The 26585-nt window shown below is 36.3% G+C and overlaps 2 protein-coding genes across 2 annotated transcripts in view; both read left to right on the top strand.

Moving 5' to 3' along the window:
• The window catches only part of LOC139449410 (sodium- and chloride-dependent glycine transporter 1-like), a 56254-nt gene extending 32656 nt beyond the window's left edge, over nt 1-23598 (top strand). The window contains exons 4-14 of the mRNA XM_071230779.1: nt 2931-3327; nt 3885-4017; nt 5027-5161; nt 6024-6127; nt 6728-6852; nt 7066-7178; nt 14518-14649; nt 17471-17570; nt 18190-18290; nt 19110-19277; nt 19660-23598. Coding sequence (XP_071086880.1) covers nt 2931-3327; nt 3885-4017; nt 5027-5161; nt 6024-6127; nt 6728-6852; nt 7066-7178; nt 14518-14649; nt 17471-17570; nt 18190-18290; nt 19110-19277; nt 19660-19863 — 1712 coding nt within the window. The 3' untranslated portion in view covers nt 19864-23598. The remainder of the gene's footprint in view (nt 1-2930; nt 3328-3884; nt 4018-5026; nt 5162-6023; nt 6128-6727; nt 6853-7065; nt 7179-14517; nt 14650-17470; nt 17571-18189; nt 18291-19109; nt 19278-19659) is intronic.
• Nucleotides 1-26585, top strand: part of LOC139449932 (neuronal membrane glycoprotein M6-a-like) — a 242031-nt gene that overhangs the window by 104385 nt on the left and 111061 nt on the right. The gene's annotated exons all lie outside the window — the stretch shown is intronic.

Below are 26585 nucleotides of genomic sequence, written 5' to 3'. Positions count from 1 at the left end.
CTACGATAATTTTGTGAATTCTAAAGGTGGACCGTTGTATGGTATTAAATTCATACGTTTCAACTTTTAACGTGTTTGAAGTATTATTCTGTTAAACTCAATTGGACTAAGCCGTGGATCGTGTAGGTGTCAGCCTATTCATACTCAACAGTATAATTAAAAAAAACGTTATAAATGGCAAGTAATACATAAAATACTAAACTCGCTCCCGTGTAAAACCAATTTTATGAAACTCGTCAAAAGTTGTGGTATACCAGAACTATTCACTCGTTTCATAAAATTGGTATTACACGGGAGCTTGTTTAGTATTCTATATGTCTCCAATGACAAGCAGCATATATAGCATAAGCCTTTGGTAGATAAAACACATGTCCGGAGAGAGCAGGTTGGTGGTTTGATCCCCGGCCACCTCATACCAAAAGATGTTAAAAGATGGTACCCTGTTGTTACCCTGCCTGGCGCTGAGCAGTATGGGGATGAAATGAGGACAGGTCGGCTTGGTGTCGGTATACTGTGTCTGAGTGGGGTATTCATGTTAAACTGTGGCATGGTATCTCACTATAAAACTGGCATTTGTCCAGACTAGTACAAGCAGCCACACACATAAGTATGCATGTCACTATATATAAGTGAAATAATCTTTTTGTAGAAGAACACGCACAGGGGCAGGGTACAAAGCATGAATATGACTGGTGTTACGTGATGAATATCCAAATGACAAGAAAAAATATAAAGTGAATAGAAAATAAATGGAGGGAATATATTATTTTCTGAAACAACCCTGAGATATTTATAAAAAAAATAAAAATTGTGTGCTTTTTTAACTCTTTGAGTGATTTAAAAGTTAAGTTTTTGGTTTGAATTTTTTTGTGTAAAGAAAAAACATTTTTGTAAAAGATTTGTAAGAAAATAAAAACTTGAAGCCATTATTTTCTATATGATTTGCTTTTAATTTACTGACGTATTAGTTATATAACCTGGAGAAATTGCAAGAAAACACGAGGCTGGCTGACATTGTGTGGGAAGCTATTGACGGATTCATTCGCTTGCCGTTGCTGTGGTCACAGACAAGAACGTGATTCACACACACACGGTGGGGAATTTCCACTCCAATTTAGCATGGACTAGCTCATTCATCTGGAGGGGAAGAAGGGTCATTATGTTTTTGTTTAAACAGGAAGCAGGAAAGAAGGGGTTGAGTCCATTTCAGATTTGTTTTAGGCTGAAAACATGACTAGCACTGTGCCGGTATTTGTTGGCGATAAAATGTTATTGATTTTTAGATAAACAACTGCTTGCATGTTTAACAGGATCTTGTTGGCTGCAATGCATATGTTGTAGTCATTATTTGCAGTATGGTGTGTTTTACAACATAATAAATAGAATCGAGATGATCACTTTTTTTTATTAGAATTTGTTAAGTGGAAAATAGTATATGTCATATGCAAGAAAACACACATGTACCCTTTTTTTAGCATGTTTAAGGTCCTTGATGTTTAAAAAATGTTCAAACATGTTATATTTTGATCTTTTGTTATTTGGTATTGGAGAGATATGAAGATAATTATTAGAAAGAAACGTCAGAAACAAGAGTTTAAAAAAAAATATTAACCACATTGTTAACCAAACTTGCGCACACAAAGGACATAATTTGATATGATAAATCCCAGTACAGTAAACTACGATTATAACAAAACTCCAAGGGACCACTTATTTTAGGTCGTTATCACCGTAGTTCGTTATAGACATTTATACAACATATAAACAGCAAATGGCTGAGACAAAAAAAAACAGTTTGTAAGATCCACCAGTTTATTATAGGTGTGTTCATTATGAACATAGTTTACTGTATTTTTGTAATGGAGAAATCATGAAAATCTTTAGATCCGAGGCTCATGTGATTCCATTTCCATAATTCAACAGATTCAAGTGATTTCTCCGGCTTAAACATGTTTATGGTTCATATATGTTATTGGGCCATTTAATTCCTGACTCAACTCCCAACACCAGGAGCTGACATCATCATACTGGTTTGAATGATTGATGTGTTTATCTCCATCTCACTTAAACTAGTACAAGCTGGCCCAGATGTTGTTAAATATTTCACCAGCAGGTTTGGGTCAATGCATTGTAATATGATACATTTAGGGTGCAGTGAATGCTCACTGATGCTTTTGGAGGAAGGTCAATGGACAATTACAATCTCTTCAAAAGAAATGTTGGCAAGGAAAGGCATGTTTTCCTGAATGATTTAAATAGAGATTGTAAATTAAGCCTGAAATGACATTTAGCTCACCTTACTGAGTCATCTTTGCTAATGTTTTGACCTGTTTGTCCGTATGATGACATAAAAAATAGTTCAATTAAAGATTTTGGTGTTAGTGCTTTGGAGATAAATTATGATGACATCAATGCCAACACCAACTTTTGTTCAGTGCCTGTCTTTGTTTTTGAACTCATATCCAGGTGAGCTAGTGCTGTGGCATTATATTTTTATACAGTGGAGAGCTGAAAAAGTTGGGTTAATAATGTGGCCCAGTTACTGACACTGTCTCAATATTTGAAGATAAATACATGCATGCACACACACACACACACACACACACACACACACACACACACACACACACACACACACACACACACACACACACACACACATTCTCTCTCTCTCTCTCTCTCTCTCTCTCTCTCTCTCTCTCACTCACACATACATGTCACAAAAAAATTTCAGTTCAATGTCAGTAACTTTAGAAAATTATAATGACTTATGGAAATAATTAGCTGAGAAATATATGACATATTTTGATCTGATTCACCCCCTACTTCTGCATCTTTGCGTATGAACCAAGAAAATTGCACTAGTTTTGATAATCCTGTGTTATTTCGTTGGCATGTTTTCCTTTAACGTTCGGCGTTTATGTTTGCAGGTGTTGGTATCGGCATGGTTATCGTATCGGGCATTGTGTGCGTGTACTACAACGTCATCGTGGGATACACCGTCTACTACCTCTTCATGTCATTTAGGGCAACACTGCCGTGGAGCAACTGTAACAACGAGTGGAACACAGAAAACTGCGTGGACAGCAAGAACTACGGCAACACCTCAACTATCAGGAACTACATCATCAACAACTGTCTAGACGGGAACACGACGGTCGTGCCGAGTGAATTATCTGGTCTTGTCCCTAGCAACTCTTCTGAATATTATATAGAACAGACGTTCTACGGTGCTGGCAAAGTGTGCTCCAACCAGAGCTTCTCTGACCTTCTTGAGAGACTCAACACAACAGACAAGAGCATGTCGGCCAGTGAACAGTTCTGGGAGTAAGACTATTTTTCACAAAGTCCAAAATGATTTGCTTGTTGTGATGTCATCTTTACTTAGCAACATGTTGTTTTGAAATCTTATGTCAGAAATTGTCATTTCATCACAAAAAAACAGCTGCTGTGTTCTAAATGTTGCTCTGTTTCCTATGGAGTTCCAGCGTAGAATTGATCCCCTGTAATCTATACTTGTCGTAAGAGGGTACTCTATGGATCATGTGATCACGGTGACCTTGTTGATTGCATCATAACCTCATTGTGTGTTTGTTGCTAATAATATCAATCACTGGTTTGTCTGGTCAAGACTTGATTATTTACAGGCTGTTGTAATAAGACTCCACTATTGCTAAATGTGGTGTCAAATACCAAAAAAAGCAATAATTAAGTTATCAATCATGTCTTTGCATGAACAATTATGAATAACATCTTTTTTAATCTTTGTGACAACATTTCAGGGCTACTTCTTGCCCCTTCAATCACCCAAAAAGTGTCATTGTTTTTTTTAGGTACAATCATTTGTATATCGTGTTTGATTTTAAAAAATATTTTGTTTTTAGGCACCATGTGCTGGAGCTGACCAATGGCATAGAGGACATAGGGACCCTGCGATGGCAGCTCTTGATTTCCCTCATTGTTGCCTGGCTGTGTGTCTTCTTCTGTCTCTTCAAAGGGGTCAAGGTCCTTGGAAAGGTCAGTATCTATCCCTAATAAGAACAGAGTTTGTCTGTCCGTCTGTTACTCAAAGGGGACAAGACAGGAAATTTTACACACTGATGTTACTGGTCATTATCTCAATTGAGTACTAAAATTGGCGTCATACATTCATATTTTTGTTATGGCCCTTGCTCCGTGCTTTTCAACTTACTGCGTACTGCGTGAAATAGGGACAAGATTTTTCAGAAACTACTGAAGTTACATGAATGAAAGTTTGCATGCTTATCTTAGAAATATTTGCCAAGACTGGGTTCGAAATGTGGTACCGTACTTTATGTTTTTACAGAGTTATGGCCCTTGATCCATGTTATTTTACTATTGCATACTGTCTGCAATGGGGACAAGTTTACTGTGAAAATACTGAAGTTAACTTATCTAAGTGATAATTGTTTTCCCAGGGAAGGGGCCTTTTGTGTGTGTATAAATTTCACATTTATACTTTTTTCTGATGATGTAACGTGGCCCAAGTGCCTATCTCTTTTTAAGGCTTAATGGGATGCTTTTTTATATTCACTGCTATATGAACAGTCAAATTTATAAAGTGCCCCATGGTGGGGAATAACTGTTTTCTTGTTTATTAGGACTTTAATACTGGGAAAATGGAATCAGATAGGTAAATAAAACGCGTCAAAACCCTTTCCATAAGAAATATCTGATAGCAAAAAATAGACTAAATACCACAATGAACGTTTTGTTCTTTCATCTTTGTTGAAAAAGTCTCCTCAATTTGACCTGTGACATGTTCATATTAGTTTAACAAGTAGCATTTGAGGGCAATGATTCTAAACCAGTTCTCAATGCTCCATTTTTGGCTGCAAATTGGAACTGAATAAAATTGACAGAAAATGTATCATTTTTGTTTTGTTCAAGACGAATTATCTACAAACTCCCAACAGTTCTAAGTAGATATTTCTACAAAGGCTGCTCTGCGAGTTTTGCATCTATTTCTGCACCATCATTATCTGTGATGACGTTGCGTTGTCAGGTGATGCACTTTGCGGCTCCTTTCCCTTACCTGGTGTTGACGGTGTTGCTCATCCGAGGTGTGACGTTACCAGGAGCGATGGAGGGTATCAAATACTACATCATACCCCGGTTCGAGAAACTGGCCAACTTCCAGGTGAGAAACAACCACAATGAATACACAATGCCATTTTGAAAGCGGTCAAATGTAAGAAATGCTATATTTGGGATTACACTTTCTTAGTGAAGTACAGATTCTAGTACTTCTTTGGGGTGAGTCCCATGGAAGAACCTCCATACTACACAACAGTACACTCCTGTTGAGATTCCAGGGCAGACAAGATGTACCATATTCCTTGTATCAAGGACCACAGGTGCTCAGACAATTAAGAAAAAGGGCTCTTATTAAAACCATGCAAGTTTAGATTTGATGTCAGACTTCAAGCTGATCCGAACGCTGTTCGCATGCCGAATGCATGATTCAATCTTTTCTCTCTTTGTTTGTTTGTTTGTTTGTTGTTTAACGCCGCACTCAGCAATATTCCAGCTATATGACGGTGGTCTGTAAATAATCGAGTATGGACCAGACAATCCAGTGGTTGACATCATGAGCATCGATCTATGCAATTGGGATATGATGACATACATCAACCAAGTCAGCGAGCCTAACTACCCAATCCCATTAGCTATATGATGGCGATCTGTAAATAATCAAGTCTGGGCCATACAATCCAATGATTGACATCATGAGCATCAATCCATGTAATTGGGATATGATGACATGCATCAACGCAGTCAGTGAGCCTGACAACCCAATCCTGTTAGTTGCCTCTTACGACAAGCATAGTTGCCTTTTACAGCAAGCATGGGTTGCTGAAGACCCATGGACCCCGGAATGTTCATGGGACCAATGTTTTTACTGTATCTGAGTTGCCTCAGGTGGAAATGACACAAAACTGTAACAGTAAAAGGTTTGAAACAAGATTTGCCTTGCATTTAGAATGTGTTGACTGTTTCAGGTTTGGGGAGATGCAGCACTGCAGATCTTCTACTCTGTCGGCATGGCGTGGGGCGGTATCATCACCATGGCCAGCTATAACAAGTTCAGCCATAACGTGTACAGGTAGGATATTATACACGATATTATACCCTGGTAACAGGGATTGAGTGATCATCATGACTGCTGAGAATGAACAGTGTATCTCAAAGATTTAGATTATATTTTGTTAGAAAAGATGGACGTTTAGACCTGTACAGTTTTTGGTAACCGCGTCCTGCTGTTATGAAAAATATTTTTGTAAAATACAGTAATTTCTTTCCAGTAAGTACATAAATAAATACATACTTTGAGAAAAAAAGGATTTTTTAATGTTTAAGCAAAGGAAATATATTCTGCGTATCTCTGATCCGTATATTTTGTCTGACCAATATTATTGTTAAATAGTCGTCTAAGGTGCCGCAATTCGCTGTGCAGAGTTGCATCCCTTGGGCACGCCAGAAACCTATGATTGTGGGTTCGAATCCCGGTTCACCCCAATTATGTTTCTAGGTTTGTCAGCACCATAGCCATGCTCGTGGGTTTCACCGAAGTGGTAAACGTCTGAGACCTGCATCACTTCAGGCTTTCCTCCCGAATTAAGCTGACACGCCGCAATATAACTGGAATACTGTTAAAAGCGGCGTTAAACCCAACTCTCTCACTCACTATTGTTTCTGTTTTCAGGGATGCTATGATTGTCCCACTGATCAACTGTGGCACGAGTATCTTTGCCGGTTTTGTGATCTTCTCTGTTCTTGGGTTTATGGCTCATGAAGCCGGAACGACCATGGAAAAGGTCGTAACACAGGGTAAGGTCACACTGCAACCTTGAACTTTCAAACTTTTGATCTTTGACCCACAGAAATGTTATTTATAATGGCAATACCATACAGATACTGTGGCGTTAAACAACAAATATGGAAAGCTGTTTGTCAGTAAATCAGAACAAATTTTTTGCACTTTGATCTCGTACGCATGTGTTGAGATGAACGGATGTTTATGTTTTTTCTTTCCGTTCACAGGTCCTGGTCTGACGTTTGTTGCATACCCTGAGGCCATTGCTAAACTGCCAATCTCTCCGCTGTGGGCCGTGCTATTCTTTCTTATGTTGTTTACCATTGGCTTGGATAGTCAGGTGACTTTTTTCTACCATTACATCGGCACTTTTATTTCTGGAACCTTAGAAAAATCTGCTCAAACAACATTATCTGGTGTTTCAAGAAAAATTATTCATAAAGACCAACCTGTTTATAAGATGCATCATGAGCGACCATTTTGCATGCATAGCAATGTGCGGCTGTCTGTGAAATCGGAACCCACCGTGCACCAGCAAACTGTAATGGCAGGAGTGATTGCTTCGGATTATGTTGGTTTGAATAGTTTGAGTGTGTTGCCATGGATATGGTTGTATTGATTATGTTTGTTGGAATAGTGTTATGAAAGCGTTGCCATGGATACGGTTGTATCCGATGTTCTGCTGGTCACAGAGGTCACATGACCTGGGTTCCTTTGTCAAGGACACCGACGACATAGATTATACATGGGAGATGGACATATGGTGCTCAGTTTTAAAAAAACACATTTTTTATTAATTATGATTAAAACATTTTAGGACTTCAGAGACATGACTGATGCTTAACACATTTTAATTGATGAAATTCTATTATTTCCTTATTGAATTTTTACACCTGCATGGACATTTTGAGGTTGCACGTAGCAGCAAAAGCGGGAATCATATTTGCCAAAAGACTAGCCTCCATCTTTGATTTTATATTTGGATTATTTTTATCTGGAAAGCAGATGTATCCGCTGCATGGACAATGTGTTGACGAGATGAATGTTTAACAAGCTATTTTGGTAAAACACTAAAACAATTAATTTCCTTCCTGATTCGTTTCCTGTATTCGCCAAATTTTCGTGGATGTCATGTTCTCCTAAAATGTTACTGAGATGTTTCTCTAAGTGCACTTGCGATAATTTTGTGATTCGGGAAATGTGTGAAACTTCATGTGTTCAAAAAAGAAAGAGAATCATAATGTATAATTCTATCTATATAATCTTTGTATTTTTTAAAAATACCCATTTGGTTTTATGTTCTAACAATTGAAATTCAGAATGATTTCGTAATTTGCCATTTTTGACAGAGGCCATTACACATGTTAAAAATTCATTTTGAATGCAAATTTGAATTTCACTTCCCACTGAATCGTGAGCACATTATTCAGGTTCAATCTGTTGATGAGTCAGTGGTTACTAGAATAAGAGGTTGATTTTCTTAATTAATGTTTCTTTATGACAATAACCTCAAATATTTCCAAATTTAGTGTTTTCTTGAAAATAACTTTCCAAATTTAGCATATTTACTGACAATACTGATGAAAGATGTAATGCAGTTTAATAAAATGTTAAATGTATTTTGACATACATCGAAATTTATTTCATAATTATGAACCACTGACTGTTTGTTTTGTGATTCACATGTACCTAATCTTCATATAAAGGAGTCTTTTTCAGGTTTGTAGTATTCAATGAAGTTTTACTGTCAACCCTTGCAAGTAAAGGTTTGAAAACTTTTAAACATGGTGCCAAAAAAACATTCTAACAGACACCAAAATTTTCTATTGGTACAGACGCCCAGTTTCATTTCAATTTTCTCAAGACACGGGAGTATTTTTCTGAGACTGGGGGGACAACTATCAATGTTAAAACAAATTAAAAAATTCACGTTAAAATTGAATTCTATTTTACTTTTGAATTTTGGGGCTTCAATTCTTTCCCATTTTCTGTTTGTCTTCAGAAAAATATTCCCTTCACAGTGAAAAATATTTCTATGATCTGGCAAATGATGGAAATAAATGCCTGCAGTTTCAAAAATACATCATATTTAAATTCAAAAGAAAACACATCAGTATTTCAGTTACTGTTTTTGGTTTGAAGTAATGAGTAAAAAATTGTTTTGTTCTTTGAATATCTCAAAAAATGGAACTGAAAAAAAAAAAATTTTCTTTTAAAGAAACCAGGCAACAAAACAAATTTGAAAAATCAGAAATGACACTTGCAAAAACTTCATTTTTCATGTGGACTGTTGGAATTGGTGCAAAATGTAAGAATCTTTCCAAAGATACAAGTTAAAAAGTTTGAAAAAAATCCTCTTAAAATGTTAAAAATTCCATGGAATTAATGCAATTATGCAATGATGTTACGAGATGACTTTATCTTTGGAAAGATGCTGTACTTTTTTGCCATTATGGAGTCTCTGATATGACAGACAATGGACATTAAGTCATTGCAGTATGAGCGTGCACTCGATGCTTGTTGATGGGTAAGACTAATATGTTTGTGACTTTTGTATGTTTAATATTCTTTTGTTTTCTATTGGGGAGATAGATTAAAGATTCATGGGGCAATGGGGAAATCTGTGTTCAGATAAGAAGGTTGAATGTCGGGAAGATTTGGGATCGTACTGGTTAGCTTTGTTAGCTGGGAAAGTAGTGAAGGCTGCAATTTTCTTTTAATGAATTAATTTTTAACTAATAACTACTAAGTATATTGATGGAGGATGTGTGACCTATTTCTGTATGGTGGATTTATGAGAAATAGTTCGGGATAAAGTATTTTTTAGATGAAGCTTTTATTTTCAATGTTCATGGAAATTTTGAAATGTTTTGGTGTAATGGACAGGGTTTGAAAGTTTGGAGAGAAATATAGGTAGAAACAGAATATATTTGTGATGGAGTGGGTGGGGAAATGCTGGTATTGTATGTTACAATAAAAGTAGGAAGAGGAATTTGTTTGACAGGAGAGAAAAACAACCAAAATTTTGGGATTGTTATTTTTTATTATGTCCAAACCTGGGTGAAAAGAAACAACTACGGGTGTGGGGTTTAATGTGGGACGGTGCATTAAGCATATTGCAGTGTGTGCAGAATGCTTTGAAACAGGTGTGATGTTCATGTGCTTAGTCATTATTGTGACACAATTGATGCATAATCATATTTCATCATTCCAGTACATGGATTCAGGTGGTTTAACAAACCTAAATTAACAATAAACAAACATGCCGTTAATTTAAACAATAATTCAGGAGGAGGAATGCCCCAGAACTTACTCCCATCGTAACCCCAGAATCTAACAGAATAGTCTAGCTGCAATATTTTTCAGATTTGCATGCAGTGATACTGTCGCCAAGCTATAACCATTTTCTCGACACAATATCACCTTCCTGCTCTTTGCTTTCTTCTGCCTTTTCCCTAATCTGTGTAGAAACTAACAATGAATGCAGCCAGCGTGGAATGGCTTTCATTTGGCAGTATGTGGCTTTAGATTTGCTCAACACAGCTTCATTTATCATGGTCAGCTTCAGCACTGAATAGGATGCTTGCCTTGAGTAGAGGGAGATAACTCTGTACAGCATTTGGCAAAGGGAGATAACTCCCTAATGTATCCTAATATGGCTTTTGATTTGACTTTTATACCAGATATGGAACATTTACATATTCTTCTTGCTTTGTTTCATTTTGTCATACCTTCATTCATTTGTGTGAAAGACCCCAAAAATGTTGCACACACATCGGATGAGACAGTCATGATTTTTGTAAATCATCCTAACAAACCATTGACACTTATTTCGATTTTGAAAATATTCTTTGTTGACATGTACCATGTATACCACAACTCTGGTTGCTTCAAGTGAAATTTATTTCAACAAACAATTCATTGTGCTTTGAAAATTGAAGTAGAAGTTTAACTTCAAAAACCTAACAAAAGTGCCTGATTGGATTAACCATACTTTACTGTTTTATCTTTTAGGGGAATTTGATATACCAACGTTGGGGTATTTTAGAAAATACCAAGAGAATAAACATTCAAAAGTATAGAAAAAAAGACAAAAGAGATAAAAACATGCATGGTAGTGATCAGTGCACTCGTGACTTCCCCAGCACTTAACAAAAAATGGTAGATTTAAATTTCTAGACACGCAAATGTACTTAATGTGGTAGAACTAGAGCTTTAATTTCTTGCTTTGTAGAGCATGACATAAGACAAGCCACTCAAACCAAGGAAGATTATCATGGTAGCGGATTCAGTGTGATCCCTTTAAATGAGATTTTACCTGCTTTGAACAGTATTCCAGTTATATCGCAGTGTGTCAGCTTGATGTTGGAGGAAAGCCCGAAGTGTCCAGATAGTAAGTTAAAATGTAACGTCACATCGGCAATATTTCCGCCATATCGTGATGATGTACAGATAGTGCTTTAGTGGATGACCATATATGGAAGAACTTTTAATTCCTTTCAGATCTTGTTCTGCATTCTACAATGGCTTGTTTGTTGTAAATCAGATGAATTTATGTTCCAAACAATATTTATCGAAAATATTTCTGAAAAAGATCGCAAAATTGTCTTCAAATACATGTGTTAACACAAAGAATCACACTTACGATTTAGCTCCTTGGAATATTGTTGACATAAGTGTCAAATTGAAGAACTATATACAGAGAATCTTCTTGTTTTGAGTGCACTTAAACTAAACTTGATTTGGTGTCGTTCTTTTGTTTTGTTGCATTTTTCCTGTGCTGGCTTTTGATTTTAGTACTGTCAGATCCCTACAGTAAGGTGATAGAGAAGTGGTTGGCGTAGTAACCATATCTGTATCAATACCCCTGTGACAGATGAATATAGGAGGATATGGCGCTGTGCTTGACTCGGGGGTTGCATGCAAGGATTAATATTAATAACTGTATGGTCAACAGAATGATCATAGCGGAAAGCATATTTAGGAATATATTTAAAATACTTGGCATCCTGAATTGTTTGAAACAAAATTTCTTTTTGAAGAAATTAATCAGACTAATTTGAATCTAGAAATTTTAAAATAAATAATTTTATGAAATAATAATTTGGAAAAGCAAATACACTATGAAAATAGGAAATGTAAGAACATTTTTGAAAAGTTTTATGTAAAATAATTTACTGGAATATTTTGTTTTACAACTTTAATCATTTTTTTACAACTTTGAGTTTTGTTGTGGACAGATATGGCCTGAGTTTGAAATTCTACATCCAAGGACACTGTACATGTACTTTGATCATATCTGCTGAAGAAACACAAGAAAAATCCATCATCAACGTAAACTCAAAATCAGTAAAGATTTCTTTTTCTTCTTAAGCCCATTTCTGAAGATATAGAATGGGATTCAAACCCATACAATATTGTTGTTTGATTAACCCATGCCTAAATACCCTGAACAACTTAATTTAATTTTGGGGTGCATTTTACCAATTACATGTGTTATAAAAAAAATTAAAATGCATTTTCAAAGTGTCACAGTGTACAAATTTTTCTTCAGCAAACTCATTTTGAAATTCTATTTAAATCTGACAGCAAGTGGATATTATATATGAACAATTGAAACAGCTTCCTTGATCACACATGGCACCAGTACCAAAGTTACTTTTTGGGTCTGAATCAAGTCCTTGGCTGTAGAGTTAAGCACGACAATCCAAGAGAGGAAACCAATTAAGTTGATGAAGAATTAATGCTAGGGAAAAAAGAAAAAAACTATATAGTTCATTTAAACCAAAAAATATGAAAATGGTATCAGGCAAGCACAAAAAAGAGAGATCATTCTTTTATTTTATTATTAATGAAAAGATACCAACATTCACTAAAATAGAGAAAACAACTGAAGGCATTCAAGATGAGAACTAAGTTAAAAATTCAAACAAGCAGCTGAATTCTCACGAATTCTTTAAAAAAAAAAAGAAGTAGCAAAGTATCTTAGAAAGTAGAATTTTCTACTGGCAGTGTTGGTAAGCTGCATTTACGTTAAAATGTTCTCCTCTGTTCTCTCAGCAAGGTCACGGTGGGAGGTCAAGGCCGGGTCAGGGCGCCGGACCGGTCTTCAACAACACGATGCCACCAGTCTGCTAGGTTTTGTTGACACGTTATGAACTAGACAACAGTCTATCTTGTGTTTTCTGTTATCACATTACAGAATACATCAGCTTGTACCAGGGAGGTCTCTTCAAGATTTAAGTAAATGTTGGATTGATTTATTTTGTAGATTCATCATTAAAATTTACAGTAATAGTGTTTGATTCTAAGGTAGAATTTTCGATTATTTTTATAAGATTAATTTTATTACCTTTTAACAACATATACGAAATTATTTTATGTTTATTTTGATGAATGATATTTTTGTAAATATTCTGAATAATTTTTGTTTCATTGTTTCATTAAGAAGATGTTTTTTATCCATACTACATATATTTCCTCATTTGTTTTCAAATTAGATGACGTATGAATTTGCTTGAAGGACAATTAGTTGCATGAGCTTCCCTGGTACATCAAGCCTCATCTCAACTTTGCTTTCAAAACATTTTTGTGTGACTTGTGAAAGTTTTACACCACAAAACACACATCATCTCAACATTCATGAGTAGCCAAGAGGAACAGAACTCAAATGTTTGATATTGGTGCTGTAAATGACACAAATATTGAGTGATAATGTAAACAAATAAATGTTTACATCTGAGGTGAAAAGTGCTTTGGCCTCTTATACTTGATTCCTTGTGCGAGGTTTTCGGAAAGCATCTGATATCCAATGTTTGAGTTCTGTGTTTATGAACAAAAAACAAAACTATTTTATATGTTTATAACACACAAAAAACAAAATACTGTATTAGCAAAATTCCAAAGTTTCAAGTTTCATTTCCTTTTACTCATGTATTAAAGCTAACAAACTATATAGGGAACCCATTGTTTCGGACTACAGGTTTCTCAAAAATATTACTTACTATACAAAAAATTGCCTTTTTCGCACTAATTTTGTTTTCAAAATATGCAAAAATGTATATTGGACTTATGCAGGTTTGCAAAAAAAAAGAAAGCTTTGGAATTCGTGACTAATACATTAAATTTAGGGATCACCCTTCATTGTCTCTTTAGATGACCATAGCATTGTTATATTGTTATTTTATTGGTTGTTATGGAAACACTTTGAACATTTCTTGGTGTTTTGAAAACATAAACGCTCACATTCTCCAAAGGTCACAACTTCAGCATGGCAAGAAAATGGTATCTATTCCGATCAGCACTTCATAAACTCATGCACAATAACCCATTACCATGTAGCATAGACACAAATGATCTTGTTCTGAGCTTTTATATTTGAAAAGGCAAGAAGTGTTCCCATTTTATGCCCTTGTATGTTAGATCTATGTAAATGTTCGTTCAGAATGGTCTGTATCAATGACCATGCAGACCACACTGACGAAGGTTTACAGGTAGATTACTCAAAGCATTTATGTGCTTTAGACCAATAATTGATGTATGATATATAGTTATGTGTTGAGCCACATACTGAGCATGATTCCCCCTTTCCCCCCTTGCTCTGTTGTTCATATATGACTGTATGCCGCCTATGTTGATATGGAGCACCTCTTGAAGTACTTTTTGTTTTCTTTCATTAGTTTGGAATGTTCGAGACAATGTTGAGTGGAGTCATTGATGAGTATCCCAAATACCTGAGGAACAAGAAAGTCCTGGTGACGGCGGCTTGTTGCGTCTTCGAGTTCATTATTGGACTACCCTTGATAACACAGGTGACTGCTCTCCGGGCTTTATTCTCTTGCAATAGTGTTGGTTGTTTTTTTTGGGGGGGGGTTCAAATCATTTTTATTCCAGTTTCAGTGGTTACATACACAGTAATATATACATATATAGCAATTAACATTTTGACACCGCGGAGGATAGGCCTTGATCATGAAGGATCGAGCAAGATGTTCTGGCATGAATGTAGTTAAAACCATATTTATGAGCAATCGTAGAAAGATGAGCTAATAATAAAGGAATAAACAGTACTGAATTATAGTATTGTTATCCTTATCTTGGAAAAACATTACAGTCTTTCTTTGGCAATAGAGTCAAAGTGATTGCAAACAATCAATAATAACACACAGTCAGCAATCTATGTAAGATTCAAGGCATCATGTAAACCACAATACAATATCCACTTTTTGTTATAAGTGCTAAGCTTATTATTAGTTTTTGCTGACAGATATTCCAAATAAATAGCATCTTTTAATACTTGTTTAAAAACATCCAATGAGGGTTTCCTTTTCTTTAAACTAGAAATAAAAATGTGTCTCTTAGCTAACATAATAATATGATTATTTGCAGGTTTTGCACTTATTTCATCAAAACATACATTAAATCTTGTAAAAAGTATATGATTATTTCCCACAGAATTCAGGAAAGCCTCCAAGTTTTGCCAGAATTCGAACACATATTCACAGTCATAAAATACATGCATCAAGTTTTCTTTCTCTATCTTGCAAAATTCACATAAATCATCATCGACAAGTTTCATTTAATAAAGTTCTTTTTTTGTATATATCATTCTATGCAGAAATCTAAATTGAAAATCTATTGATTTTACATCTCTAATGTCTTTTCTAAAAGAGACAAAAAAATTAGCCCAATCTAAGCATTCACCAAATTCAATTTCCCATTTCTTACATATTTTAGGTCGTGAGTCAGAAAAAATAAGTTTATCATAAAAGATTCTTGAACCTTTTTTACAAATCAATAAGTCCTGATAACAAGGAAGAATATACATGTCAAAGTATAAATCTACATCAAAATGTTTTTTAATTGCTGTTTTCCATGCTTGGGGAATAATTGAAATAAGCTGAACATAATGCAAAAAGGTCCCTTTAATATTGTATCTTTCTTTTAGAATTTCAAATGGAATAAATCTATTTCCCTGACAAATATGTTTTAGGGACCAAATAACCTTAATATACCAATCTTTTATGAAAAACTTTGGGGAATTTAAGTAGTGGTTTAACCATAATGGTTGATTCATAATGTCTTCAATAAGAGAAAGGTCCAATTCATATTTTCCAAAATATTCACACAAAGCTTAAATAACATCATTCCTATAAGGGTTAGAAGCTTTTGTGTAGATAAAAGCATTGGAACCTAATCTTGGTAAATCTTTTACTGGAATGTCATATTGCTGACATTTCTGATGTTTAATACATTTACTTAAAAAGGAGATTTTAAGAGATTTCACAAAAGTTTTAATATCGGGCATTCTTAGTCCCCCATTTTTATATTCTCTCTTAATATTTTCTCTTTTTATTTTATCTGTTTTTCCGTTCCAAAGAAAATATAAAAATATTTTTTCTAGTTTCTTAATAAAAGCGTCGGGCGGATTTGGGAATGCTGTGAATATGTGAACTAGCTGTGGTAAAGCAAGTGTTTTGATAACTGTAATTTTCCCAATTAATGTTAAATGCCTTTTTCTCCAGTTTGCTTAAAGTTTATAATCTTTTTCGAGTATTGATTACCCATAAATCCTTTAATTCCGGGTTAAGAATAATACCTAGAACTTCAAAGTCTCCAGTGTGCCACTCCAAGTTGAGCTGATCACATATTTTTAATCTACTCCCAGCGAGGGCGCCTATCCTTAAAGCCTTTGTTTTATCCATATTAATTTTCAACCCTGACAAGACGTTAAACCTGATTTCACCTCGCGTCACCACAAAGTAGATCAATTCTGGTAACACAGATGTCGGCTTGTGTGTAGACTTTTGTAGCATAAACAAAAAAACAACACATAAATATAACATATCCGTCTTTTCTCAACTTTTATTGACTCAGTTCTTGTCAATTTTGAATGGTTTAGATAATATTACACTTATCATATTATACATGGAGGGTTTTTTTTAATTATAATGGTTAGACCAGTTCAATCTCTATGTACCTTTCAATATACTACTTAAAAGAAGTTAAAGGCCACCCGCTTCTTTCATATTACTACAGGTAATTTTTTATGTAGAGTTAAGGACCTGTAGAATCTTTCATATTACTATTGTTAGTCTGTCATTTCATGACTCATAAACTATAGAAATATAAAAGAGAAAATAAACAGGTACCCAGGTACCCGCTATAGGTCTCAAGAGATATACATACAAAATGTCCGAATGGGGAACGTTTGACCGTACTCCTGTCAAAAGAAATTTAGATACACATATAAACCGATCTGGTCATGCGTACACTGAAGTTGTCTGTAGTTTTATCTTTATGCAAACATATAAAGTCAGAAGGAATGTGTGCATAGTCAGAAAGAAATGTGAACATTTGTCACTTGTAGTGTAACCATAGAGTTCTAGATAATTTTTGCCCTTAAACAGTAGATCATGTGACTAACCACAGGTCCAGGTAATCCTGTGGGTACCTAATACCTACTCAGTACCCACCCGCCCCGCGTACACGAGTACCCAAGTTACCCCTCCCAGCCCTAAAGTTGCGTATATTTTGTTGGGGTAATTTAGCGTAGCCTCTTGTTATGCTGAAGCATATGTTCCCAATATGACCAAGTAGATGGAGATTGACCATGTGATGTGTGTGTTCCAGGGAGGTATCTACATCCTGCAGATCATGGACTGGTACTGTGCCAGCTTCTCCCTTATGCTGATCTCCCTCACCGAGTGTCTGGCTATCTCCTGGTGTTACGGTGAGTCGGGGTGTTCATCAAGTTGTAGCAGGGCGTGGAGTCATCCTACAGATGACATCCTTACCTTGTCAGCTTGCTGACGGGGTTAACCTCTTTGGTCATGTGGACAAGGCGTCTGTGGTTCAAATCCCATCACGGGACTCGGTAATTTTATGGACGCTACATTGGCGCCCAACGTGGGGCTGAGCACGTTCATATTAAATTTGAGCAAAATAAGCCTCAGTACCCTATGCGGCCCAGGACGTGCCTTCTGTTGACGGGGGAGTATGTAGCAGGGCATGGAGTCATCCTACAGATTACATCCTTACCTTGTCAGCTTGCTGACGGGGTTAACCTCTTTGGTTATTTGGACAAGGTCATGTGGACAAGGCGTCTGACCTCAGATCAGAAGGTCCGTGGTTCGAATCCCATCACAGGACTTGGAAATTTTATGGCCGCTTCAAGGTGATTGGGTCCATCTAAGAGATGTCACTGACACCATTCCACAAACAGATCTTAGCACTTAGACGAACGTGACACCCATGCTAAGCCCAGTTACTAAGTGAAATGACGGCTATTTTAGGCTTGAAAAGGTGGAGTTGTATTTCTATGATCTACAGTTGATAGTTAATTGTTTCAGGTACTGATCGGTTCTGCAAGGACATTGAGCTGATGATTGGCTACCAGCCCCATCGGTGGTGGAAGTACATGTGGAAGTATGTCACTCCCTCCGTTATTTTGGTGAGTATGGTGCTGCATTCTATCTAACCTCATCGTTAGTGGCTTTGGAGTGTTTTTTTCAGAAGTGCTGTGTTTTTACATGAAGCAGATTTTGATATTAAATTATTCATGTGTAGCAGGGGGTGGAGTCATCCCACAGATGACATCCTTACCTTGTCAGCTTGCAGACAGGGTTAACCTCTTCTGTCATGTGGACAATGTGTCCGCCCTTAGATCAGAAGGTTCATGGCTTGAATCCCATTGCTGGACTTGGAAATTTTTTGGCCGCTACACATGGTACATATATCTAAGACTCAATCCATTCCTGGTAAATTCTCAGATCTGTTACACACTTCCAATTTATGTCCGATCTTCTTGTATATCCTTTCCATGACCCAAACATATTGAAATATTATGACTTTTCGTTTCAAAATGCCTGGGTTTTTTTCCGGAAGAACAACTAAACCATGATTTAACATAATGAAATATGAGCTCTAAAAACATTTTTTAACATCCAGTCATTTAGTGATATTTGTAGATAAATATCTTCAAAAGTTCCATAAGTAAATGGGGAAGAACTGTCATTAGACCAGGAAAGATGTATCTCATAAACTGCAGGCTTCAAGTCTGTTGGCTGAAACGTATGGTGCAGATAATGGCATGATACAGAAATTATTACCAAAAATATTGAACGAAAAACATAGTGAAAATTCTTTATTTTAAATCCCTGCTTGTTGCTCTCTTGAAAAAACAGGTGAAGATGGTAAAGGGACAAACACAGAACCCAACAATATGATGGGTGTATCACAAGTATTTGCATTACCAATATTCTTCTTGCAGTTCATCTGGTTGTTCAGCGTGATTACTCTCGGCCCCGTGACGTACGGAGACAAGGAGTATCCCCAGTGGGCTATCGTTGTTGGCTGGTCGTTAGGGATTATCTCCGTCCTGCCAATTCCTATCATGATTGTGGTTCAGATGTACTTGGCAGAAGGAACGCTAATGGAAGTAAGTGCTCATATCGCTAGAAACTTTACTCTTTATCTTATCAGCAGCAACTTCATATTACAACTTGCCATTTAAGTCTAGAGACCAGAGCAGGCAGGGGTTGTGAGAGGGTCATCATCTGACGTAGACAAGAGTCACTTGCATGGGGTACTGTGGATCTGTGAGTGGTTTGGGTGGGAGGGGTGTTCCTCTGATGCAGATGGTGGCCACTTCCATCTTGAACTAGCGGAGGGGTGTTCCTCTGATGTAGACGGTGGCAGTTTACATTATGAATGTAAAATAAAAAAGCTTCTGAAAGGTTTGCTGTCATTGTTATTGATAAGAGACAATATGCATATAAAGTTATAACTTAAAACTGTAAGCAAAACACTTCCAATTGCAGAGATTCCGGAAACTCACCAAGCCATCTCCAGAATGGGGTCCAGCATTGACAGAAAATCGGCTGCGATACTACGAGTCGTTGGGTCTTGATGACCCGTCATCTGTTCAATCTGTACTCCCGTCTAACGAAACCAGTCACGAATCCAAATCACCAGAACACTTGCCAGAACAGTTTGCATTATTGCCGCAAAGTGAAAAGGCATAGTCACTAGTCTCTAACGCTTAGGTACAGATGGGCACAAGTGTTGTCATGGCAATGAGAAATGTTACCATGGCAACCTGTTGTATTTTGTCAGTAAATCAGTATGAAGAGAAAAAGCTAAGATTCTGGCAAAATTGACTATGACGTGGCGCCAAACCAAATTTGTGAAGAATTCCCCCACTTGCATCGACAATAGTTGTACATAGAGGCTGGGTATATATTGTTATGCACATCCCAAAACGGAGTGGGCATCCTGTTGCAGTTCCGATGTTGAGGGTGTGAACTGTGACTTGCATCTCTCTTCCCCCTCCTCCAGGAGCGGGTTTCGTGTTGTGTGGACATGTGTGTTCTCGGCAGTGTGAGAGTTGTAGTATTTGGCCTAATTAAGTTCGGAGTCTTAAAGACAGTATATTACTTCATAATTATTTACTAGAAGAATTTACAAGAATGTTATTAGAAAGGACTTCAAGTATAATTCCTAGTACCGTTACATAATATGTACATGAAAAGAACTCACCTTGCTATGTAACTTCATATTAGTGCTTTTGAACTTGTTAACAATTTAACATATAATATTAAATAAAATATCCTTCTTATTTCACTAATAACTTTATGTAAAATTTATGCAAATTTGTAAGTGGTCGTAACTATTACTAATTAATAACATAATCAGGAACTAAGAAAAAGATTGACAGAATAATATTAAATGTTTTTCGGCTTTTAGAATTTTGTGTCCACTTTTATGACCTTGTGTTTTCACTTAATATCGTTTTTGGAACAGAATTTACAAGCTAAATGTTTAGTGACAGCTGCAAATTTAAGGTATTTGTATCATGGCAATTCTTAAGTTCTTCATCATTGTAGGAACAATTATTTTCATCACATGTTTGTATGAAACACGCTTTGTGCACATCTATGTAGGTAAGTGCAGCAATGACTGAAGTGACTAGTATTATTGAACAAAATCAAATGACCCATAAATCTGACTCTGTTTTGAGTAGAAGTATTTATGATCATGGAGATGTTTTCTATAACTGTGTTTGGAGCCATCTCTCTATCTCGCTGTGCCCACGAGTGTATGTTGTGCTTTTGGGTTATGGTCAGTTTTGATATTTATTCATTGAATATTATCCAAAGATCTGGGAAATTTGTATTTCTGGAATAATAATCAAACATACCTCCATAGCTTAACACAGCTTATGTATGTTAAATGAAATTTGATAGTCAAATTTTGATGTGCCAAATTGTTTTACTTAGCATCCAGCATTTCCTTCATGTAAATACCTTTTTTACATAAAGGTTAGGTTGATGAACCTTCTCTGGAACTAACTGTACTCTGTTAGATAAGAGCTAGTTCTATTTTATGGGTTTAAGTTCCAAGTAATAATCCGTCTTTTTAAAGAAATTATGAAACGGTATTGCCAATTATTGCATTATCTCACCATTTCTTTGTCTCATTTACATACTATATTACAATTTATATTATCAATTCTTTTCAAGATCATTCAAGTTTTCTGAAATATCTTTATTAGAATATGACATCTAGTAATATTGGTCTGATATATCTGGCACACCCAACTTGTTAACCGTAATGTTATACAAAGGTTGTCATTGCGTATACATTGAGTACGGTGCTAAACAATAAAAGGTGTTGTGTATATGCTGCTGCTGCTGCCTCAGAAAGATCCTAATGTCTTGATGGAGGTTAGCTGATGCCTTGATGCAGATATATGTTCACAAAGTCCAGTTGCATCTTTACTGTATCCTGTATTGTGTGTATGTATGTGTGTGAATGTATGAATGTAGGTTATTTAGATGTGTTGCTTGTTAAATTGCCTACGTAAAACAAGCCTGTCATTGTTTGAGAGCAGTTTTCTTTGAAAATTTGTTGATTTTAGTTGAAAGTATGTTAATTTAGCGTTACAGTAACAAAGTGATTTTTCAAAAGCTCAATCTCCTTGCTAGCAGATTATTGATGATGTGATGAGTACATGTCCGCTGTATATAATAAGGAATCAATGCAATAACAAGTACCGTCGTCCAACAAGCATGTCTACATGTAACAACTATCACTCTACAGTTGTTGCTACCAAAACAATATAATTTTGTCAGATTTAAATTGAGTGTCAACATTTGTCAAATATGAAAAAAATATATTAAGATGTGTATATTTTAATATTTATGGTTGATTTAAAGAAATTGATAGGTTAACACAATTAATGAATTCTTAATCAGTTCTAAGGATTTTTTCTTCCACATGCAATTGAGGAATTTTATAGATCTCAGAAATCTTTATTTAGCATTTTGTGTTTTATTTTGCTAATAAACCATTTTCATCATGACATGGTCATATCTTATCATCCTTCACACTCGTGTTATATATATATCTCATGTCATTTGTATATTTTACTGCATACTTGCTAGAATTACTTGACTTCATTGTGTATGTAGCCAGACGTATGGAGAAATGATTTTTAATGACTTTAATGATGCTGATATAAGATTTGTATTGATAAGATGTACTTTTAAAAGATGATCCTCGTACACAGTCCAAAAATTGCTTGGTAAAAATTTGTAATGTGATTTTTAAAATGATTTATAGCTTTTTACTCATGAAGTGATCCTCAAATCAGGGGGTATTATTGATGTGAATCATAAATAGTTGTCTGAAGCATTTGAATACTCGTTCATTTCATGATCGAAAACTTATTTTACCAGTAAAATACCTTTATATTTCTACTATGGCCTGAAAGTCCTTTTGCACCCTTATTAGTATATTTATTTTTCTGGATATTTTATGCCGGATAATAATACAGTTGATATTCTAAGATATAGTACACTACATTTATAGTGTCATATTCGTTGATAGGGTTCTTAAAATTTCAAAACCGATTACACTTACCAGTTAGGACGGATCACTGACTAAAGGTTGGTGCACATATTTAATGCCTTAATAGGTTCTCTTGTCATAAAATCTTGTATCCATACAAAATGGGTCAATGAATATGAAAAGGATATTTTTAACAGGCATTACAGTTTAATGACGGTTGTGAAGCCATTCCTATTTTATTGGACTCGGGTTTACTAAATGTCATCATTTGGTCTTTTTTAACGGAATTCTGTTACGGCCTTATCGTCCAAAAAGATTTTTGTCCGCCTATTCAGAATACTGTAAATCTTGAAATTAACGCGAGCGTGAATTAAATGCAAGTGGTCTTTGCTCGCATTTGTAAACATCGTATTTAATTAAGGTGAGGATTCAAAACCTGACTGACATCTTTAGATAGAAACACTGGTGCTTGAGAGGAGGGGGTGTTGCATTCATATTGAGTCGCAATTTTGGCTAGGGTCCAGTGGTCGCATTCTTTCGGAGACGCATTAATTTCACGATTTACAGTATTGTCTACATTGCAACAGTGGCATGGCTAAGTGGAAACCATTTCAGGCCCTTGTGGCTGTTGTATCTAACATTCTGCAGCTTATTTGGAGCGGAATGGTAATTGGATCATTTCAGCTTTTTAATATTTAAAATATTTCCGACACAGGTGAATAGTTCTCTGTGGCTACATTGTCATTAAGAGATTAAATGTCAAATCTTGACATTACACAAAATGTCGTAGTCATCTGGACATAACTTGTGTGCCTTTGCTTTTCATCCTCTTCAGTACAAATATTTTAAACTTGTACATTTATTTGATTTTTTTTTAAATGCTTTGAATAAATAGCATTGGAACATGATCATGATTTTCTGTCCTTTTGTTTTCTGAATCAAGCCACCAGCAAAATGGGGGTTGGTTGGTTGTTTTACGTCGTACTCAGCAATATTCCAGCTATATGACGGCGGTCTGAAAATAGTCTGGACCAAACAATCTTGTGATTGACATCATGAGCATCGATCCACGCAATTGGAATTGATGACATCCATCAATCAAGTCAGCGAGTCTGACCACCCGATCCCATTAGTCGCCTCCTTCGATAAGCATAGTCGCCTTTTACAGCAAGCATGGGTTGCAGAAGACGTATTCTACCCCGGATCTTCGGAGGAAAGAAAATGAGGGGGTCTGGTTCAGCAGCACTTTGAAAAGTATTTTGTTAATGTCACAGTACATTGCAATGCCCAAGTGATGGAGGGGACACTGAGGTGTAATTTGGTATCTAGTGTATTCCAGATTGCTTGTACTAGTCCGGACTAATGCTGCTTTTATAGTGCTAGCCCACAGAGTTACCACGCTGCAGTTTAACATGAATACCCGGCTCAGACACAGTTTACAAGCCAACCAGTCCTGTTAGCCCCTTAATGTGACTCCAAGCCAACCAGTCCTGTTAGCCCCTGAATGTGACTCCAAGCCAACCAGTCCTGTTAGCCCCTTTATGCGACTCCAAGCCAACCAGTCCTGTTAGTCCCTTAATGCGACTCCAAGCCAACCAGTCCTTCTGTTAGCCCCTTTATGCGACTCCAAGCCAACCAGTCCTGTTAGTCCCTTAATGCAACTCCAAGCCAACCAGTCCTGTTAGCCCCTTTATGCGACTCCAAGCCAACCAGTCCTGTTAGCCCCTTTATGCGACTCCAAGCCGACCAGTCCTGTTAGCCCCTTTATGCGACTCCAAGCCAACCAGTCCTGTTAGTCCCTTAATGCAACTCCAAGCCAACCAGTCCTTCTGTTAGCCCCTTTATGCGATTCCAAGCCGACTAGTCCTTCTGATAGCCCCTTTATGCGATTCCAAGCCGACCAGTCCTTCTGTTAGCCCCTTAATGCAGAGTGCAAGGCAGGGTAACAACAAGTACCATATTTTAATGTCTTTGGTATGACGTCAGGGATCAAACCACCAACCTTCCACTCTCTGAGCAGAGGCTCTGTCTGCTAACAATGTAGGTGTCGACACTTAACTGAAACCAATGAGCAAGGATTATGACCGATCAGTGATCACAATCGGGATGCATCTGGGATTTGATTTTGTTTGTTGTTTAATGCCGCATTCAGCAATATTCCAGCTATATGACGGCAGTTTGTAAATAACTGAATCTGGACCAGACAATCCAGTGATTGACATCATGAGCATCAATCTACGAAATTGGGATACGATGACATGCAACAACCAAGTCAGTGAGCCTAACCACTCGTTAGTCGCCTCTTACGACAAGCGTAGTCGTCTTTTACAGCAAGCATTGGTTGCTGAAGACTTATTAATTAAACTGACATTTCAGTATAGATTGTGTCTATTTTGTCATCCCTCAACTTGTAGGACCTCCTTTTAAAGAAAAATTATATGTTGTAAAGCACTGACTGAAAAAAATTCGGTCTCTAACAAAAATCCCAACTCCTTCACCAAACTATCAGATGCTTATTTCCAAATTCAAACACACAAGACGATGAAGAAAGAGGAACTGATTTTAATCCCCTTAATAAGAAACTGTACATAAATGTCATGTTCAGAATATTTTTATATCCAACCAACAATACATATGAGAAACAGGTAGAAATAAGCCATGTAGCTTTCCTGTCTGTATAATCACCACGGCTTGTGTTCTATACAACACTGACCACTTGCACAGCTAGGTCTACCAACACAGAGATATATGTCTTATTCACAACATTGCATTCACTTCAATCATCTGAAACAATCTCTGGCTAGAAAACATACAAATTATGATAAATACTCATTTGCAGGTGCAAACTATATACATGTGTTTATGCATATGTAAAATATTGCATACAATGACCAGTAGAATAAATACATGTTTCTCTTAATATCTATGTATACTTATATAGTACATGCTTGTCTTATCAACAATAGCTATTGCACAAACATGACACAGTATCACAGAGTAAATTAAACGTGTTCAACAAATTGCTTGGCACAGAAAATATATACCGATTATTCTACATTTGTTTTTACTCTATTAACAAGAATGACAACAGAGGTATAACAGAATTAGAAGTAAATTCTATCTGAATCAGAGTATAATGTGACCCAAATACAATCATACAGTAGCATATTTTTCTAAAAAATAAAGACTTTGTAAAACACAACCAGCTGATGAAGCATAAAACTGGGGAATGGTATGTATATCTGTAGGCCATAATATATTCATAGATTTTCATCCCAAATTTTCAAATATTTGTGACGGTTTGCATTGTTTTATAAATTGTGAGAAAGTGTTTGAAGTGTGATTCCGATTCCATTTTTGACAACTTGATTCCTAGTTTTTGTAAATCCTATATTTACATGTATATGACTAAATGGCAATTTCCATGAAGCATGCAATTCCGTTTGACGCCTATTTGTCACTACTTTACATAAATGCATATTAATATATACAAGCAGCCTGTTCAAGCCATCTGTGGACATTCACGGTCCATGAATGTGATCTACATGATGATCGGGGGCGGTCGGGTAGCCTAGTGGTTAAAGCGTTCGCTTGTCACGCCAAAGACCCGGGTTCGATTCCCGACATGGGTACAATGTGTGAAGCCCATTTCTGGTGTCCCCGCCGTGATATTGCTGGAATATTGCTAAAAGCGGCGTAAAACCATACTCACTCACTCACTCACTACATGATGATCAATGTTTGATGGGATGATGTATATGTATGGTATATTTCAACACGGCAACACACATAGCATATGTCTGTCTATTAGAGACAGGAATATTTGAGGCAGGGTGGTTGGAAATCTAATAATTCATTATGGCCTCATCCCAGCAGGTTAATTAGTGAGTAGGGT

Source organism: Haliotis cracherodii, unplaced genomic scaffold, assembly GCF_022045235.1.
Source record: "Haliotis cracherodii isolate W230 unplaced genomic scaffold, xgHalCrac1.p SCAF_8, whole genome shotgun sequence".
Taxonomy (NCBI): domain Eukaryota; kingdom Metazoa; phylum Mollusca; class Gastropoda; order Lepetellida; family Haliotidae; genus Haliotis; species Haliotis cracherodii.
Note: the sequence above shows the minus strand (reverse complement) of the source record. Positions and strands in the feature narration are given on the sequence as shown.